Source organism: Monomorium pharaonis, chromosome 5 (assembly GCF_013373865.1).
Source record: "Monomorium pharaonis isolate MP-MQ-018 chromosome 5, ASM1337386v2, whole genome shotgun sequence".
Taxonomy (NCBI): domain Eukaryota; kingdom Metazoa; phylum Arthropoda; class Insecta; order Hymenoptera; family Formicidae; genus Monomorium; species Monomorium pharaonis.
Genome location: NC_050471.1, coordinates 4893580 through 4913957, shown reverse-complemented (window position 1 = coordinate 4913957; position 20378 = coordinate 4893580). Strand labels below are relative to the sequence as shown.

The 20378-nt window shown below is 37.6% G+C and overlaps 2 protein-coding genes across 8 annotated transcripts in view; one reads left to right on the top strand and one right to left on the bottom strand.

The window, feature by feature from the left end:
- Window positions 1-16739, bottom strand: part of LOC105833823 (protein FAM13A) — a 50687-nt gene extending 33948 nt beyond the window's left edge. Inside the window, exons 1-4 of one of the 7 annotated variants that reach the window (XM_036287227.1) lie at window positions 16477-16739; window positions 15749-15994; window positions 3373-4274; window positions 670-792 (exon numbers count right to left, since the gene is read on the bottom strand). In XM_036287227.1, the coding sequence (XP_036143120.1) occupies window positions 670-716 (47 nt within the window). In that variant the 5' untranslated portion in view covers window positions 717-792; window positions 3373-4274; window positions 15749-15994; window positions 16477-16739. The other 6 variants (XM_036287226.1, XM_036287229.1, XM_036287225.1 and 3 more) reach the window with 6 other exon arrangements.
- Window positions 16740-17617: 878 nt separating this feature from the next.
- Window positions 17618-20218, top strand: LOC105833850 (40S ribosomal protein S4). Its single transcript, XM_012675881.2, has 6 exons — window positions 17618-17750; window positions 18864-19122; window positions 19387-19484; window positions 19580-19751; window positions 19836-19965; window positions 20041-20218. Exons 1-6 carry the CDS (start codon window positions 17748-17750, stop codon window positions 20165-20167), a joined length of 789 nt encoding a protein of 262 aa, XP_012531335.1. The 5' UTR covers window positions 17618-17747; the 3' UTR covers window positions 20168-20218.
- The last annotated feature ends 160 nt before the right edge of the window (window positions 20219-20378 follow it).

Below are 20378 nucleotides of genomic sequence, written 5' to 3'. Positions count from 1 at the left end.
ATAATTTATCTTTGTTGTGTTATCTTTTTTAACTCGTGTACGTAACGTATTTTTTATCCACCCTGCACGACGAATATTGAGCGAGATAATTGATATTTCCGACGTTCACAAGACATTTGTACAGGTCGTATAAATGATTAGTAAAGTGACAAGGAATGAGAAAGCGTAATCGACGAATGGCCGCTAACTGTTGAAAAGGCAGTGCATCGACAAAGTGGTGTAACGAATAGATATAGCCTCTGCATTCTCGCTCAATGCAGTAGAAAGACCGGAAAGTTTCTATAGCCGCGGCGTATCTCCAATATAGAACAAGAACTGCTGTGTGCCATCGTCTATTCATTAAGACAGCAATAGCCGTCGCAGGTAGGACGCAATGGTTCTTCTAATCGTTATAAATAAACAAACATCAAAAAGCACGATAGAGCTTGAAGCGCGAAGAAACGCAAGCATCTATCAAGTAAAAAGATTATTGTGTCATTATTACTGAACTAAAAAATATACAATTTCGCAGAATATGTATTATATAAAAAAATAATTTAGACTTGTAATCTCTCTACATCGGATATAATCAAAGGAACGAATAATTGCAACGAAATGTCAAAATGAATGTAAAGTTGTGATTGTGGCTTAATAAATAAAATTGCAGTAATTATCATTAAGGTTGCTTACCTTATCGTGTGTTTGACGAGAGCACGTGGGACTTGTTGAGGATCCATGATGATGGTGATGATGATGATGTTCTTGCTGAGGGCGTCTCATCCCACTTTGTCTGCACCGCGACCCGCTGCCGCACTAACAAAAGCGACGAGCAAACTTGTTGTAAGTCGCACGTTATGCGACGGCATGCAAAATAGCGGCCAATCAAAGATTCGTTATTCACTAGCATTCTTGTACCCGAGTAGAATCCCCGATCGCGGTTTATATCGCGGTTTAATCAGAAACTTCGGATGGAAAAACTTTGTAAGCTATTTTGCGCGATACGAAGAGAATATTTTATACAAAAAGTTAATTTTACATTGAAAAATTCATTAAATAACGCGAGGTTTCAGAAAATTCAACATTTATTTTTTTGTTCGCGACACATTGAAAGATAATAAATATAAATTTAAATAAATACAAACATTTTTTTTAGAAACAAGAGCAAACTACAAAAGTGATGAGAAAACTATTCCCGATCCCTTTTTGGATAGGAAAATTGAAAGCTTTATATCGACCTAACGCGTAATAACTGCCGTGTCATTTGCACGATCGTGCTGGGGAACACAGCACGTCAGTGTACCGACATTGGTGGAACAATCGCGGGGGTAATTTCAATATTTTCGCAAGCGCGCGATTGATGAGCGGCGCGTGACGAGAAACGCACATTCATAACACAGGCAAAGCTCCGCTCGAACAGATCGATGAACCGTAAATGTCGTCGGCCTTCCTCCTTTTAAACAACATCCTCTCGTATGATAAAAATAAAAAGACGTATCGACTATCGCGCCTGTAACGAACATCTTCGTAACAAATATTAACCATTCTTAGTATTCCCTTGTTCAATCGCAATATTTCTCATGTAAAAAAAGAATTGGTATTTAAAGGATTATAGGATATTAGTGAGGAAAAATGTTCAACATGTGTAACTTTTATTTAAAGAGTTATATAGACAAATAACGTATTTCTATTTTTTAAATGCGTATATTTTAGTATTTTTAAAAATATTAAATTACATTAAAAGGTTAGTTATTAAACTTCACAAATGCAATTTTCTCAAAACACTGTTTAAAGCGTTAGTCATGGTAAGTTAAACATGGTAAGTTAAACATAGTTCATCCAATCAATTTAAAAGTTTAAATAACTTTAAGTTTAAAAGAATATTTTTAGTAACATTTATAACTCAGGGTTACAAAGACTTTTTCCAATTTTTAACTTTTTTCTTAAGTTATTAAAATAAAAAGATAACATTTTTTCAATAAAATTAAAATTTTTAATTAAAATATTATATGCAGCTTCGCGAAAAACAAAATTTTAAACAATTTCTTCCGCACGACTCAAAAATGACATAAAAAAATTAATTACTTATCTTTTAAATTCAGATAATACGTAATTTATCGAAATTAAATTGTGGCTATCAGAGACACGCGGATTTATTTAAATAATATTTATGTATTATCATTTATTCATTTCAACATTTATTCTAATTCTGCACTTGTTTCTTTTTAATAAAATTACTTGTTTTTAAAACAAAAAATATATCTCTTTAAATAAAAGTTTTAAAGATTGTTAAAAAATACTGTTTTTTAATTTCGTTAGAATATTATAACTTCTTAATTATATATTATATTTTAATTAATATTGCACATTTTATTTATAAAACGATTCCTTCGGGGATATATTTCAGTTTGTAAAGTCAAAAGAAATTGTTCATCGTAAGCGGGCAAGTCCTTGACAGTTGCCAGCTCTCTTAGAATAGATAATTTATCTGCGACGTAAGTTTCACCCAGCGTGAATATACAAAGTATATTATCGAAAATAACTCGCTGACCGTTGCACCGATAACCGATACTATGGGCAATCAATTTACCTTGTCATCCTTTTTTGCGTGAGAGAAATGTGCGCAGTTTCGAAGGGCGATTACGAGATGGTTAATGATCGCCGATGATGTTCGTTCCCGACTGATTCCGGACGAGGAAATTTCACGCAAACACCGGCTTACTCATGGACTTGCATCAAAATTGTGCCAAAATTTCGTGATTACATAACCGTGGGAGGCAGACGTGTCGAGACTCTTGCGTGCGTACGACATAAATGTCCAGCTTTTAATCCATTAATCGCCTACTCGCCGAAATTGTGACGCAAATTGGAAATTTACTGCAAATTATCGCTTTTTATTCGCGCCACATTTTGAACATTTGCCATCAGAGAACCGATACTGTTTATAGAGTCCTTTGATAAAAAAACTCTGAGGGATCATAAATAGCGTTTATTTCTACTTTACTAGATCTTTAAAGAAATATTGTAACTGATTAATTATTTTTTACATTAAAACAATTGTCATTAGTACCTGTATAATTAATCGTTATTACAGTTCAGTAATTTCAAATAATTTCATTAAACATTTCCAAAACAAAAAAAAAAGATAAAATTTAATATTAGTTTTGTGCGACATTTTGTATTATACTTCAAATAAAATTTTTTTAATGTCTCAATAGATTAAATAAATTAGTAATAAGATTAAGGGCTCTGTACGTCTAATTTGATTAAAATTTTGTATTGGTTTGTTAATAATTACTGAACTAAGACAATAAACTAGTTAACTATTATATAATAATTCATGTCGCTTTTATCAAACATGCAAATTATTACGAAATGTTAAAAGGAAACACTTACAATGCACTCTCTCGCGACCCTCCACAGGTTGAAGTACACTGAGCTCGACGTGGCAGGTGTCTCGTCCTGCTCCTCTCTCCTTTCTTCCCTCCGTCTGGATTCGCCGTGAATACGTACTGATAACGTCTCTTCCGGGTTACGATCGTGCTCCTTCGATCCGGCCAGTTCCGGCGACTCGGATCACGGATTTATGTCGAATACCGCGAGTACCAAGTACCGAACACGAGACCCGTGTTGCACACTTCCTCGCTTAACGTAAGAAGAGTAGCCCGTTCCGTTCGTCGAGATTTTAATTTATCTCAGAATATAACGCGAAAAGAGGAGTCGCTCTCGTTTTGTCTTCGTGATTGGAAGGGCAAGGAACGACTCGTGGGGGGAGTGCGTGTGACGTGTGTGTGTGTGTGTGTGTATGTATTTATGTATGTACGTATGTATGTATGTATGTATGTATGTATGTATATATATATATGTGTGTATATATATATATATATATGTGCGAGAGTGAATTCTCGCAGCAGAGAGAGATAGAAGGGCCGTCGATGAAGAAGAAAAGTCCTTCTTGCGTGCGCGTGAAAATTTCGAACAACCGTGTTTGTCCTCGTCTTTTTTTTTTTTTGCTTTTATTTACGACGACGGCGTCGGCGACGACAACGCCGTTGAGCGGAGATCGTGCAATTCGACTAGTAGTTCTGGGTTCATGTCCCTATCACGGCACATCGCATCGAGCCCTTTCTCTTAGGCAAAGGGCACTGCCTATGGCTGCTTCAGGAAGTGAGTCGACACCAGCCGTAGCGTAAGCATCGAGGGTCGGAGCCGGGATGAGGTCTAGGTCACCACTCCGCCCCTGGCCCTGGCATGGTCTACGTACCTCCTGCTCGGGCGCTTACTGCACCCGCTGCGCTCTGGAAACAGAAAACACGAAAGGGATTTGTTTTACTAATCACGGAAGAGATCAACCTCAACATCGATGTATCCTCCTCTAAGCAGCTTTTTTGCATTTTGGAACATATAAAACTAAATACGTTGAATAGTGAACATTTGTATTTAATATGAAATGTCCTTTTAGACTTCAGTTTTATTCACGTGGAAAATTCTGGGCTCGACTTGATATCAATTTAATTCTTCTCCTGTATCGGCTTGATATTAACGCGTTTTAGTATTAATTATAATATTATATAACGAGCTACAATAATAGCTCTTGACGCGTAAGAGAGACGGAGAGAGACCGGGAGTGACGGGGAGAGACCGGGAGAGACGAGGAAAAACGGATAGAGACCGTGAGAGACGGGGAGAGACCGGGAGAGACGGGGAGAAACCGGGAGAGACCAAAAGGGACGAGTAGAGACGGGAAGAGACGGGGAGAAATCAGGAGAGACGGGGAGAGACCGGGAGTGACGGGGAGAGACGGGGAGAGACCGGGAGAGACGGGAAGAAACCGGGAGAGACCGGAAGGGACGAGTAGAGACGGGAAGAGACGGGAAGAGACGGGGAGAGACCAGGAGAGACGGGGAGAGACCGGGAGTGACGAGGAGAGACGGAGAGAGACCGGGAAAGACGGGGAGAGACGGGGAGAGACCGGGAGAGACGAGGAATGTTTCTATTGTGTTTAAATTAAGGTAATAAGAAAAATAAAGATGGCTGTTATTTTATTGAAAAAAAGGAACTTATTTAAAAGTCTTTTGAATGGATTTCTAAATCCATGGCAGCTTTTAGAAAAAAAAGTTAGAAGTACGTGAATAAATAAATATTAGATTTATTAAAGATAGATAAATGCTTATTCAAAAATAAAATAAAAAGAGCAACAGTAAAGTAAGGCTCTTGAAAGTTAAACAACGAAAGCAAAGAAAATTTGAAAAAAACGTAGCATAAGAATAGAGAGCCACAGCAACGCGTGGCAGAGCATAGCTAGTATATATATATAATAATAGCTCTGTCACACTATTTTTGCGTGCGCGATATGGCACATATATAATTATATTATATATATATTATTTGAGCATAATAGGTCATTAACTTGAGAACATGTTAATACATGTTAATAGCTTTGAAGCACCAAATATTTTTTTTATATAAATTAATATCAATCTTTAAATAGAAAGAATTATAATACTTAATGCAAAAGAACAAACTTATATGTATTCTATTGTCGAAAATATTTCTCATCTTTTATAAGTATTCTCCTTATGTAATGAGAATTATAAGCTAAAAATAAAAACAGAATCTTCGTTCTTGGTGCTTCATAACGTGGAAGCCGTAGGATCGCACCTAATCCTGAACCGACCGCGTAACACGGTCCAATTTGATTACGCACGGTGACTCGTTTAGCGTGTTCAATCTCTGTGAACTACAATCGTGTTTAAAAAATGTATATATCGCGATTGAACAAAAAAGAGCGAAAATCGAGAAAACATGTCTCATCGATTTCTGCAAATAATTTTCTCGTAACGCAAAATACTTCCATAAATATATTATTTGCGTATAAATCTGCGTTTTAATTAATTATGACAAAAAGAATTAAAAGTTTACGTTTAAGTATACTAGCAATATGTAATAATAATGAACGTGTATGCATGTAGGAGACTTCTAGATAAATAAAACTGTCGAATTTACAATAATTCATCAGTATTTTACAATTGTATGAAGCGAAAATCGCGATTGTCGATTTTGTAGAGACATTGCAAAAAGTAATACATTTTGCAGCAGAACCGTGTGTAATTAATCGTGGTTATCAAGCTTTTCAGTACATGCGATAGCTTATGAATTAATTAACGCCCGTGATACTCGAATTTAATTTAATTAATATTCATCATTGCCCTATTTGTATATAATACTCGTCATCGCAATCTGGTAATGACTATATGCGATCTTAAAGACATCAACTTGTTTCTGCAAGTGCCATGAAACACAGCAAATCTCAATTTTCATTCAATATATTTTGATACAAACAAATTAGGTTTCAATAAAAGATACTTTTGTTTAACATTTTACTTGTTTTTATATTAATTTTTTTAGAATATTCTATTAACTTAAGTAATATGCATTTTTTAATTAAAAAGGCATAAGAAATAAAATTATTATTAATTACAACGCTTTGTCCTAGTTATTAAAACTTAAAAATAAAATTTTATATGTAAAATATTTTTCGCAAAAAATTAATGCATTTTAACATTGGCTTTATCACAGTCATTTCATTTTTAAAGCGACCAAAGATTTATCTCTTTCATCTAGAAAAGTGACCTTTAAAATAAATCATTCATCCAGATACTCTCTTTTATTTCTGCTGTATGTCGAAATGACATGAGGGATTACGCGCAGCTTAGATTCGAATGAGAATGAAATTCGGCGTAAATCGCCTTTTCACACGATTCACTAAACTGTTTCACATTTTGAGAACCGTGTTACACGAAAAACGATATAATTTTCATGATGAAAAATTACACACGGAAAATGCATTCAAGTTATAGTTTTAGCAGCGTTACATAATTTCATTTTCAGACTCATTTAAATGGTTATTTAAACTTTCTTCGAGATCAAATCTTAAAAATAATAATATTGGTATAATTTTGCAATCCATAAATCATCGATAAATCTTATATAATCATGATAGACACAGTAAATTGCAGAGAAGATTCGGTACACGAAAGCATGAAAAGGCTCACGTCACTCTTATCTTAACTTCGAATTGTTCGGTGCAATTTGAAGCGCAAATGCACAACATGTTTATTTAATTCAGCGGTATTGCATTCGTAATAGCAGTAGTGTTAGCAAAATGTGACTATGTTTGTTCCTATGCTTACATTAAGAGAACTCCTTCGACAAATAAGACAAAATAAATAAGATTCTGATTCAAAGACACAGCAAAAAATGACAATTAAGTCTTCGCAGATAATCGAGTTTCGCAGTCAACAAATCGTTCGGTGAGCATTAAATTGGTAAACAGTAAACGTGAAGATTGCGCCAATCAATTTTAACAAATTTTGAGAAAATCAAATTTAACTTTTTCTAAAGCTCCGAATGTTAGAATATTCTGACACATTTTCAATATCGTTCTTGCCAGTAAAGAATTAATATTAATCAAACTAGTTTTTTTTTTAATTATATATTTAAAAAAGTTTCGTAATAATTACCCATTAAAATGTCAATTAAATATTCAGTTAATATAACCAAAAATAATTTTACTTTTACCAAACAATTGGTTATATTGTCACGTTTGATACTACTTATTTATACTAAATATTTAAAAAAGTAAAAATAATTATTTTTTATTATATTGACCAAATATTTAATTGATAATATTTTACTCGACATTTGGTATCTATTACTAAACCATTTTTTTGTATGGATGAAATATTATAAACATTTACCTAAAACGAGAAATCCACTTGAGAACGCTGACCTAATGCGCCTAATAAAAAAAAATTGCAGTGGAAAGATTCGTGCGCGGCCGATCGATTTGCTCGCTCGCGAGATATCATGCGTGCATCAGGCCAACGGTGCATGCCCGTGTAGGGTGTCTGCGATCGATATTTCCCGCGAGAGTAAATGGAATGAGCGTTTAATTTCGTACGGCGGAAGAGTCGGCGTTCTCCCGGCTAATGACGTGCCAATAAAACGGATCTGTTCGCGAGATGCGAGACGCTCAAGAAATCATGCTCCAGGCAACGGTCCAGACTGTTCATTAGTTCGTTTAATTTTTTGTGAAAGATACTAGGGACGGAACGTGAAAGATAAAAAATAAACGCGAGGAAGAAATAAACACAACAATCGGCTTATGTTTATTCGCGTTCAGGACTTGTGACATAATCCCTAAAGAGCCACGTACTTTGCAAGGGGGATTTTGCTGTGAGAAATAAAGAGGAATTCAAGAAGGATCGTACTAATTACTGGATATTTCAATTGGATTTTGTGAATCATTAAAAGCAAAAGAAAAGTAAACCGTGCTGATTACAGATTTACTAACTATATGCAGACCTGCTGTATTCCAACTCCAAACGCACTCGTACGTATTGCCGTACCTTTCAGAGAATTTCACATAATTCTTATATATTTCGTACTTCCATTTTCCCTCACGCGTTTTTATATTTCTTACGTCCTCGCATCTCGTTTTTATAGTTCATTGTGCCACGACCCTTGCACCTGCGCCTCGCTGGGAGGAGGGCGAAGGGGGCGGGCGGGGGAGCACGTTGCGCTTAGCAACAACCCGCGCGTTTTTATGTAACCATCGGAAAGAAATCGAATTCCGTCAGGTCGACGACGTGTCTGTTGTCGCGCGTTTACACGTTCTCCGGCGAGATGCGGCCTTTTTTTCCGCTTTCGTATTTGCGTGAAAGAATCCGCCTCTTAGATTTCACCCTTGACGGTTACGCAAAATTTAATACGGGCGCTCTTTGTAAAATATTCCAGACGGAACCCTTTATAGCCTGTCCGGGTTAACGGACGTTATATCGGGGTCATTTATAACTTCGCGCGACGAAACGCAATCTCAATGCAACCGACAAGTGCGATATAACGATCCATCCGGCCATTTCCGCTCGCGTTCCACTCGACTCGCTTTACCATTATCGAGATACGCACCGACAACAAAGTAATGTTTCTCAGTCGCTATCTCGCTCGAGTGTATCGCTACGGATTGGTTTACCTTCGGCTCGATTACCAAGAACGTCGTCGTCGAACGATTCGGCTGTTGGAGTCGCCTAATTGCACGGTTTCCACTTACAAAGTTTCGATTTTAATTGATGAATAATGAAAATTAATGGAGAAATAATTTTCTTTCCCGGATTAGAACTCTACGTGTAATATGTATTATACATATACGTCATAATTATTATGCATTACAATTCCATTCGTAATATAGTTGAAACAACGCAAAGACGCAGCTGATCCGACTTTATATCTGCGCAGCTTGCACAGCTGCAGCGGCTTTTCTGCACTTAACACCAATTTCGGCCTTTTGCGCAGTTGTCGATATCAAACTGTAGCCGCTTGTAGCACTGAATTAGTTTTCGTCGAAACTAAACCGCAATTCAACGCGAGCGAACGTTAAATCATTCGTGATTCTCGACAACGTGAAAAGGATCGTTAATTGTGATTAGAGCTAAGTGACGTTGACAACTTTGCGAAACTGCGACGTTCGACCATAGTTAATGGTAAACAGAGACAGAGGCCACCCTTCGCTAGCTCCGTCTAGAAAACTCTCGGTCTAGACTCAAGTCCGTTTGTTCTAAAGATTTCGTAGATTAATTTTAAAATATAAAATTTTCACTCTCGATGCATTAAAAAGTCACATTGGAATTAATGAATTCAACATATTCCAGCGTGGAAGCGTCGTCATTCTAGCGTGCACAGAGTGTCACAGATAAAAGGTCAATACTTTCTCAGGTAACGACGGTATTTTCGAACAGTTCGCGGGAGGTACGACGGCACACCGAACGTAACGAAGCACCGTGAAGGACAATAAAAAGAAGCAAACAAAGATTATCGCTTAGCAATTACCGTTTTCACCATGTTGCGCACTGTCGCGCAAAGAAGACACGCACGTTTTCCTCAATCTTGCGAAAAAGCTCTCGATTTCGTTTCGCTGAAATTGTCCCTCGTTCTCCGACGGCCAATATTATCATTCCATCGTCGAAAGTATTGAACTTGATCACTGGAACACTCTGTGCACAGACACTCTTAAAGGATTAATTGACGGAGTGTCTCGGGTAACGTAAAAGCGAGCAAGCGCCGAATCGAAGATACGTTTTTGATCGAAACGTGGTTGCGAGAGGAGACGCACTGAGAATGCGCAACGCGCGCCAATTATGTCGATTTGTACCTGATACTGTAAGAGATGAGAGAAGTCATTACGGCCGAAAAAGAAGAAGCTGACCGCGACACAGACGCCACACAAATGAGACTGAGTCTCCGCCGCGATCCTCGGCAGCCCTCTCTCTCTACCTCTCCATCCGCCGTCCTTCATCACCACCCTCCTCCTCCTGCTAACCCTCCTCTTCGCAACCCTCCTCTTCGCAACCCCCGACCGCCTCACTGGCGCTTGAGCACGCCACCACCTCCCGTCGGCAATGGGGATTGAGAGAATTCTCGAATTTCACGTCGAGTATGCACCAAATCCAATTGAATTTTTGGGCTCATACTCGATGGACCCTCCTTGTTACTAATATTAAAAAGCTTGGACAAAAGTAGAATAAAAACCGGCCAAGGACAGAGGCAAGTCGACGTTAAGAAATTTTGGGGATGATGAAGCAAATATTGACCAAGGGATGTGAATCAAGTACGAGATAAAATAATAACAACTGTGCAGAATGATAAATGGTATGGATGTTTGAAAGCTTGTAAGCTTTTGATATTCGCATCCTGTTTATTTCTAAAAAAAGCAGCTTTGCAGAAAAAGAGATTGTCAGCCAAATCAAGAATTTTCATTTAAAATAGGCAATAATTTTTTATATATGGTAATTACGTGTACATATGAAAAAAAAACATTTACTTTAAAATACTGTTATTCAATTACGATTTTATATTATTGAAAAAGAATTTTCAATAATATCAGAAAGATATCAAAAATTGCAGATTGATTTAATAATTAGAGCTTTCTAGTTTCAGATAATTGATACATTAATAATCAATCTGAAAATAACGCAATACTCAACGAATTAAATATTTACGATGGATATAGCTGTTTACAGTGTTCGAATTGCGCTTATCTATTTTATCTATAACGGCCACAATTTCTCCGACTCAACTTTAACGATCACTTATTTCATTCTATCATAAAAGTATACCAACCTTCCCTTCAGCTCATAAAAATACATAAAAAACTATTATTTTGGCTATGTTTAGTTTCTATCGTTATCTTCCCTCCCCCTCTCCTCTCTCTGTCTCTTTCGATATCCTCCGTTCCTCGATTCACCCGCTTCCACCCTTGTCAGCATCCCCACCATCGGGACTTCCTCCAAACTCATCCCCTCTACCGTATACAAACCCCTTGACAGCAGAGATCGCGTGCGCGAGGGCGCATGCACTACCCTCGAGGAATCAATAGACTGTCCCGGTCACGTGAATCGCGAGGTAGAGAAGGACAGATGAAGGGGTAAAACGTGAGAAGGAGCGAGAATCTAAGCGAACCACGGAGGGATTGAGAGAATGAAGGAAAGATAGAGAGAGAGAGAGAGAGGGAATGGACGACCGCTGGTCGCGGAGGGTTGCCCGAGGGTTTGTTGACGATTATACGGCGCGCGTATGTGGGTAAACAGCGACACGAGTCCGCCCGATGGAAATGCATAATGTAAGCATCTCACCCCGCTGCTAGGAGAACGAAAAGGGGTTACGGGAAGAGGGATAGCGGAAGGACGATGCTTACTGCGTCATTTCTGCAATGGGATATCACGAACACGAACGGTAGAGACGATCTACGTCTTAACCGATACGTCGACAAAGTCGAAATGCACAACGAGTGCAATCGTCATAAGGGTGATCGAGTCCACGCAATTAACGTCTTGAAATTATAATATTGTATATTTAATATTCCAGATAAAGCTCGTCGTTTACGTTTACAGTTTTTTAGCTTCCCATTTTCTAATATTGATTATTCGTTCGCCTCACGCGTTCCAAAATATATAACTTTCAACAATACCTTGTATTTACGGTTAAAATAAATTTGCGGGGCAAAAAGTTTAAAATATTATATTTTGGGAATAAAAGTATATTTTTATATGTTACAGTGTTAACGTTTTTCTCAAATGTATAAAATGTAATAACATTTCACCTAAAATAATCTCAAAAACGTGACTTTCCAAAATTTCTATTTTCGATGTTTGTCGATTTTATAGCCACTTCGATTCTGCGTGAAGCAATTTAATTTAATTTTTTAAAGTAAAGATTGAATTATACATCAGAATTTCTCCTATGAATTATTTCGATCGCTTGAATATAATGTTTTATTTGTTCGAGAAACGTGTATAATTTAAGTAATTGAATACAGTTATAATTTATTCATTTAACTATTTTGTAATTGTATTACGACTTTTAGCGATTAAATTTAGATGACTGCATAGCTAAAATATCTCAAAAGTATTATCTTGGTCGATCACAAATTTCTCGTTCGGTATTGATTTATCTATGAAAATTTTCTATTTAGTGTTCCAACATTTCGAATCTTTTATCAGCTTATCAAATGATATTAATGGGCTTAAAGTTTCTTTGTTAAATCTCGCTAAAGTCACGTTTCGCCTTCCGCCGCAGTTGCATGCCGTTTTGATATTTAAATGTGTATATTTTATAATCGTAACCCTCTCGATGCAACGTCCGGCATCGATTGCGTTCGAAGTGCGTAACTTTTCGCGAGGGGATGCGTGACCTTCAACTTCAGATCCTTTCCCTGCAGGCAGGGGGATTCTCGGCCCTCCCTATTCGTCCTCGAGACCCCATTAAAGCCAACGAATCCCATGAATGGAGTAGTGACTTCGTTCCCCCTCACCATTCCGGGATTCTACGCAGTAATGCTTTGGCGTTGCGTAATATTTTCCAGGGTTTTATCGCCTTTCATATTGTCTTTTTACTTCAGAGATTCTAAAGAAAATATATCGGAAAATCTTAGAGATTTCAGAGCGTAATCAACCTTAAATTAACACGATTTATTTCTCACGATTAAATGTAATTTGAGGTATTTTAAGGCACATATTATCAAAATATTCGTTCTTAAGTAATTTCCTCGTCAAAAAAAAGAACAATACTTTTTCCATTATTTATAAATAGTTGAAAATTCTTTTTTAAGCGTCGAGAGAAAAAATGGTCATATAGCTCATTTGCGACTTATTTGCGTTTCAGCATGCACAAAGTAAACAGGCGTTATCGCAAAAAGTTTTACAACTTGCGGCACGTGAGACACATTTTTAAATAAATTTCCTATTAAAACAACAAAAATTTACTTATTATTCTCGCGATTTTGATTGCGATTTCAATTAAGGACAAAGTGACAAATAAAAAAAGATACGCTTCGGATCAAGAAGAAAAAAACTGCCCGTTTAATCGCACGCAATTTTCCGCCGCTTTTCTCCTTATTTCACGTTGACGTGTTACGCATTCGCGAAAAAGAAAAAAAAAAGAACTTCGCCTCACCCCGTAGCGCGCTTTGCCGTCGCTTGTCAGCGAATGTATTAGTGATGGGAATAGAACACGTGCGGGCAATGACCCCCGCATGCAACGTTGCGCATATGCACGTAACTAGCGAGCGCGTGCATACATATCCGTGCATATGCACATGCATATGCTTATGCCGTCACTTGAATAGCGGCGGAGCTTTTCGTACTACAGGCGCGTATCGATTATACATGACGCCTCCGCGATGCAAGATAATGAGGGACAAGCGCGAGATTATACTCGCGGCGCTTATAAACATTTAACGCGCGCGTGCCTTTCAATGCGCCTCCCGTTATTTTTTTCGCTCGGTCAATGTTGTCGCTACGATTGTTCGTTGGAAAAAGCGTGAAAAAATAATCGCCACGTCGGTCCCATTCTTCTCCGCCTTTCTCGCCGAGAACGGGAATTATGAAATTCCCGTGTTATATGTAGAATGTATACGCGAGAATTTTACCCTTTACCCTTTACTTTTTTTTTTTATATATTTCCCGGAAAGTCGCTCGCAAATTATTAAAGCGCGACTTGAATTTTCAGGCTCACGATGGACACTGTTCAGCCTAAAATTGGCCGACATCGTAACCGTTATTTGCGTGACACAAAAAAATCCGCTTGTGATCAAAATATCGGCGGCAAGCAAATCCTCGCGCTATCGTTAAGGCCATCGAAGTGTCAATAAATGCCGGCCGTATCGTCTCAGTCAGTAAACCAAAGTAACTTTTTGTACGCGTGGATGATTGTCAATCGTCGGCGCGAGCCGGTTGTGTCGGCGAAGTGAAAGGAATGCCGCCGCCGCCGCCGTCGTCGTCGTCGCCATCCATCGCAGAAACACGCGGAATCGCATCCAGGTCGGAGATGCGATCCGGATCGATTTCACGTCCCCGGGATTGTCGTCTCGTCCGACGCAACAGAGAAAGAGAGAGAGAGAGGGAGAGAGAGAGATAACTCCGGAAAAGTGGCGCGGAATTTTTCCGTGGATCGCTAATACGTTTCCTTTAAGCGACACGCAATCGCGTGCCGCAATTTCGATATTATGAAAGGATAATACGCACGATCGATATCAACGGGGCTTCTTATCGAAATAACATGGAGTTCATCGTTGTGCGCGTCGATATAATAGCATTGTCTATCGGCTCGTGAATAAAAGATGTATAGGGAAAAAAGAAGACAAAAAAAAAAGAAACATGCCGCACAATGTGCAGAATCTATTCCGCGCTTGCTTTTCAAAACGGTTTTCATCTGCTATTGCTTATTCGTCGCCGATTGTAAAATGCGATAATTTCGACAAAGACGTTGCTTCAAAAATAGTATCGTTGTCGATAGAACGGGAGATAATCCGATTATAATTATAGACTAAATGCATGTATATTAAAAGCTTGTATGAATAATATCGACGTTAAGAGGAATATTATCTGGAAATTGACCGTGAAACGGCTTATCGCAACAAATATGCATCCTACATCCTACGGCGTTTATTCACACCGCTTGATACAGGAAAATACGCAAAATGAACTCTGAGAAAAATAGTTTTCCCAAAATACGGTCATAACCCACTTTGGAGTTATCACGATTAAGTAATAAAATTATTTGGATTGCTCGTAACCCTAATTTCACGCTTATTTTTTCCAATTAACCCTGTATTAACTAAAAATTGCAATTAGCTATTCTATTTCAGAAATTTTTTAAGTTATACTAATCAAATCTCTCAATTAGTTCCATCGATATGCAAAAATTAGATAATTTTTACTTAAGTAAGGCACTAAGCAAAGTGTTAACTTGTCTAACTACAAAAAAAAAACGGTCAAAATTTTTTCCACAGTAGGATTACGAACAATCCAAATAATTCGATTACTTAATCGTTAGGCCCAAAGTGGATCATAACCGTATTTTGGGAAAACTACTTTTCCCAGAGAACGCAGGTAAATGGACGATGCCAATCGACAAGAGCTGCAGCCGCGTTTCTGGGCTTGGTTTTACAATCGCGTTTTTCCAATCGCTTTTTTCCAATCTATCAGCGGTGCCGATCCAGACGCAACTTTGTATTCGCGTTTCTTTCCTCTGCGAGAGCGCGACGAAGGAAAAAAAAAAAAGAACGCGAGAGGTCTTCCGGGAGATCGAGGACGTGGTCATCGTTGTGCGAATGAAAAAAACCTTCGGGAAAATTCTTCTTGCGCAGATCTCGCGTCGACTTGGCGTCGCCCCACGGTGCAATGTTTCGCCGACGTCGGCACTTTAAATGACTTACCTCGGACGGCGACCGGACGGCGGACGACACCGGACACGGAGCGTCGTCGGGCGATGCACTTCCACTTGTTTCCTTCAGCGACGAGCGTGTCGCGGGGACGCGGCCTGCGGCGTCAGCTCCATCATCCGCGGCGGCACATCGCCACCGGCACGGGACGCGGATCGATAATAACTCCGAGGTCGGCGCCGAGCGTGTCTCGCGAGAGCGCAAGATATCCGGAGTGCGGGATACGCGGAGGCCGGAGAACTTCCGAGTAAGAGAGAAAGAGAGAGAGAGAATATATATAATAGAGGGATATAGAAAGGGAGAGATATATATGTGTAATGTGTGTATGTGTGTGGTGTGGTGTGTGTGTGTGTGTGCGCGCGCGTGTGTACGTGTGTGTGTTGTGTATGTGTGTGTGTGTGTGTGTGTGTGTGTGTGGTGTGTGTATCGACGTGCGTTCGCCTGTATGAACGCGACCTGTACGTACGCGTCGCGTGCGTTCCGCACGCGTTTTTACGACTTCGGGGATATCAGCGCGAATCACTGCGAGAGACAGATCGGTGCCGGCGCGGATGCACGTTCCGCCATATTGCAGTTATGCGTTTGTAAAAGGGAGACTGACTCGCGAGAATCGAGAGGCGAGACCAGAACGACCGATCGACTGACTGACCGTCCGTCCATCCGTCCTCGACTCGGTCGCTCCTTTATCGACGCCACCGAAACTCGCCGTCGCGACGACTTACCACTTTACCGCCGTCCGAGCTCTCGGCTGTCCTTTTTTATCCTTCACCCTTTTCTCCTCCGTGGCGTGCGTCTTTCTCCTCCCGCGCTTGTTGTCAACTCTTGGCGATTTTGCATGGTTTTGAGAAAAATTTTTTGTACGCACTACAATTTGTTGATGTATTAATTTATTATAACTGCGCACTGATTTCTCGGCATATTTCACTTTTATCGTTCGACCCTTTTGATCGCTGTATATACAATAAAAATTGTCGATTGCAATTCTCGATGAAATTTGAATCCCGACACGAACTATGTACAACAATTGAGTTTGAAAACATTCTGCGATGGTTAACCCCCAAAAATAAAGATACCCATTCGTCATTTTTAGTCACGTGATGTCTTTTGACGCTGAAAATGAGCGTCAAACGTCAGCGTGAAAAGGCACCTTTATTTCATTTGTATGTCAAGTTTTCGAGCGTGCTGATTGGCTACTGCACAGACAGGAGAAGTTTTCCTTAACTATTCGTCCAATCCTTAAGCTAATCATTTTTTTTGGACATAGAAAAATTGTTTTGTAAAATAAAAATTATACAAATAAAGGCTGCGTTACGATATTCCTTTATGTTTCTTTTCCTCTAGAACTGGCCAATCACAGTTATTCCCTTCTTCAGAAGAATGGCTGTAATTGGTCTTATGACGTCATTAATCGTTTCCGGAGCGATTAATCCAGGCCGGTCGAAAATGCTAATAGATTTTCAGTACGGGCAGTAAATATCGGAACGCAGCCAAAATATGTAATTGCAGGATTTTTTTAATTTTTACATAATTTTATCATTTTTTAGAAAATGTCTCAGAATTTTTATACAAATTGATTTAGACGAACATTTTTCAGAAATATTGAGGTAATTTACTCTTTTTTAGTATTCTTTATAATTTCTGATAAAATCTTACAAAATTAATAAAATGCCAAATTTCTTAAGTGTAATAAGATGATAAATCTTTAAAAACTAGAAATTAAAAAAAAATTTAGTATATAAAGAAGTAAAAAATACATTTATATGTATATTTAAAAAATTGTAGTCACGCTATAAACGGCAGCCAATCAGGTTTCCGTTTTCTGGTAACTTGATTCGTATTCGAATGCTCGGTTTCCATCTTGCTTTACGTAGTCTCGGGCCACTATACGATTGTAGTGGCGTCGCCGCCGTCGCCGGCATCGCCAATCGCCAACATCTTTTCGATGTATTCGTGCGACGCGAGCCCTCGTGCCTTTTCCGTCTAGGCTTCCAAGATGGTAAGTAAACGTATGCATCACAAAATCTGCTTACATCGCACGTATGCGAAGCGAATCCGTTTAATATGCGAGAGAAATTTGTGGTGTACATTTCCGTGTATCTGGTGATACAGATATGAAACGTTAAATACATTCTAGTGTCAGGAAAATAATGCTGTAGCGACATGTCACACCTCTTCGCTTTGCTTATTTTTCCATGATTTTTTGGATTCTTTTAATGGCATTTATCGCCTTATGATTTCATCAGAATTGTTCTGTCGCGATACGTAAGAACTACATTTTTGCTCGAATTAAAATTGTGATTTAATCAAATATAAATAGAATTAAATTGTAACTAACTTAAATTTGGATCTAACCTAAATTTCGCGATAAGTACATTATTTCCTATTCACATAAACTACATAAGGTGTGAAGACCTTGTATTATCAAAAAAGATATAAAGTTCTAGCAAAATTGTTTTCTGTATTTGCATTTTGTATGATTGTAGAAAGTTAAATAATTTTTTTACCAAAAGATTAAGTCTGATAAACAATTATTCCTGTAATTATAAATTTTTATAATAAATTATAAAACTGTCGATTGGAAACAACAAATGCTTATGCTTAAATATGATAATTGTTGATATTAGATTAATTAAACTATAACAAACTGCACTTGAGTATGTTAACTTGTGTCGATTTGTGTCTTAAAAGTAAAGCAGCCTTAATTGAAATCTTATCAAAACTATACCAAGAGTATCAATCGAAAAATGGTTAATAAAAAAATTCTTTACTTTGGTCATTGAGTATTATATATTTTTTCTGTATTATCCAAGAAGTATACAAAAATATTTCAGCTTAAACATACAAATTACACATGTAAAGATCAATAACATTGCAATTGAATTATTTTAAATATACAATTGTCAATTTTAAACATGCAATAAATTTATGCTTATATGAAAAATTGTTTATATTTAAGTTAGATGACATTTATAAGTATAATGAAAAAAGTTGAAGTATTTTTGCATTTACTTAATCAATACTAGTTTTAAATATTATTTTAATTACAATTTTTTAAACAAATTTTTATCAGTAATATTTCTAATTATATATATATATATTTTTTTTTTAGGCTCGTGGTCCAAAGAAGCATCTCAAGCGTCTTAATGCGCCGAAAGCATGGATGTTGGACAAACTTGGGGGTGTATACGCTCCTCGTCCATCCACTGGTCCCCACAAACTCAGGGAATCGCTCCCTTTGGTTATTTTTCTTCGTAATAGGCTGAAGTATGCCTTAACTAATTGCGAGGTTACTAAGATTGTGATGCAGCGCTTGATCAAGGTCGATGGAAAGATTCGTACTGATCCTAATTATCCAGCTGGTTTCATGGGTGAGTACGTTTGGTATTTTGTATGTGTTAATACATTTTTTGTTATAACATGTTTGACAGTAATTGGCCTTATCGAAGCTATGGTGCTTACGATAACACGAGTATCATAGTCAAAAAATGGCCAATAATAAAGAAGTTCTTCATTTTGGTCACAGATTGAGTTATATATTCATTCTGTATTACCCAAGAAGTGCACAAAAGTATTTTGTAATTCACATGTAGATCACAGACAAATTAGAGATTAATAACATTGAAATATTTTAGACGTAATTACAATCGAGAAAACTGGTGAATTTTTCCGCTTGATCTACGACGTTAAGGGACGTTTTACTACCCACCGTATTACTGCTGAGGAAGCCAAGGTAATTGTTTTTAATATTTGTATATATATATATATATATATATTTTTTTTTTTTAAATATGATTATATTTTTATGTGTAATGTTATGTTTTACAGTACAAATTGTGCAAGGTGAAGCGAGTTCAGACTGGTCCTAAAGGAATACCGTTTTTAGTTACGCATGACGGTAGAACAATTCGATATCCTGATCCTGTTATTAAAGTTAATGACACTATTCATCTGGACATTGCCTCTGGCAAGATTTTGGATTCCATTCGATTTGATTCTGGTAATTGTTTCTTGATAAAATTGAAAAGAAATACAGGTACTGGAAAAAGAAACTATATTAAACGTAATTTTCTTTGGTTGTTAGGTAATTTGTGCATGATTACTGGAGGAAGGAATTTGGGCCGTGTCGGTACTGTCGTGAGCCGTGAACGTCATCCTGGTTCCTTTGACATTTGTCATATAAAGGACGCTCAAGGACATACCTTTGCTACGAGGTACTGAGGATAAAATTCATTTTTCCTTGTTTAATTTGCACTATTCTCTGTATCTAATGTAAATTGTTTCTCTAGGTTGAACAATGTTTTCATTATCGGTAAAGGTACGAAGGCGTACGTAAGTTTACCGAGAGACAAGGGTGTGAAGCTATCGATCGCTGAAGAACGCGACAGGAGATTGGCGGCGAAGGGAGTGAATTAATAATGTAAATTTTCAAGAAAACATTCAATAAACCGAGATTACTTGGTAAAATTTTGTCTATCCGTAATTGAAATTTATTAAAATAATTGTTAAAAACAACATAATAACACAATACCATAAAGTTTCACCATTTTTCCTATCTCTTAAAAATTAGATGGATTTACAAAATATGCAACAAAAAATATAACGAAATAAAATAATAAATTTTTTT

Coding starts and splice junctions, on each gene's coding strand:
- LOC105833850 (XM_012675881.2), top strand. Junction 19,485..19,579: donor TTACTGCTGAGGAAGCCAAG/GTAATTGTTTTT, acceptor TATGTTTTACAG/TACAAATTGTGCAAGGTGAA. Junction 19,752..19,835: donor TTCCATTCGATTTGATTCTG/GTAATTGTTTCT, acceptor TTTGGTTGTTAG/GTAATTTGTGCATGATTACT.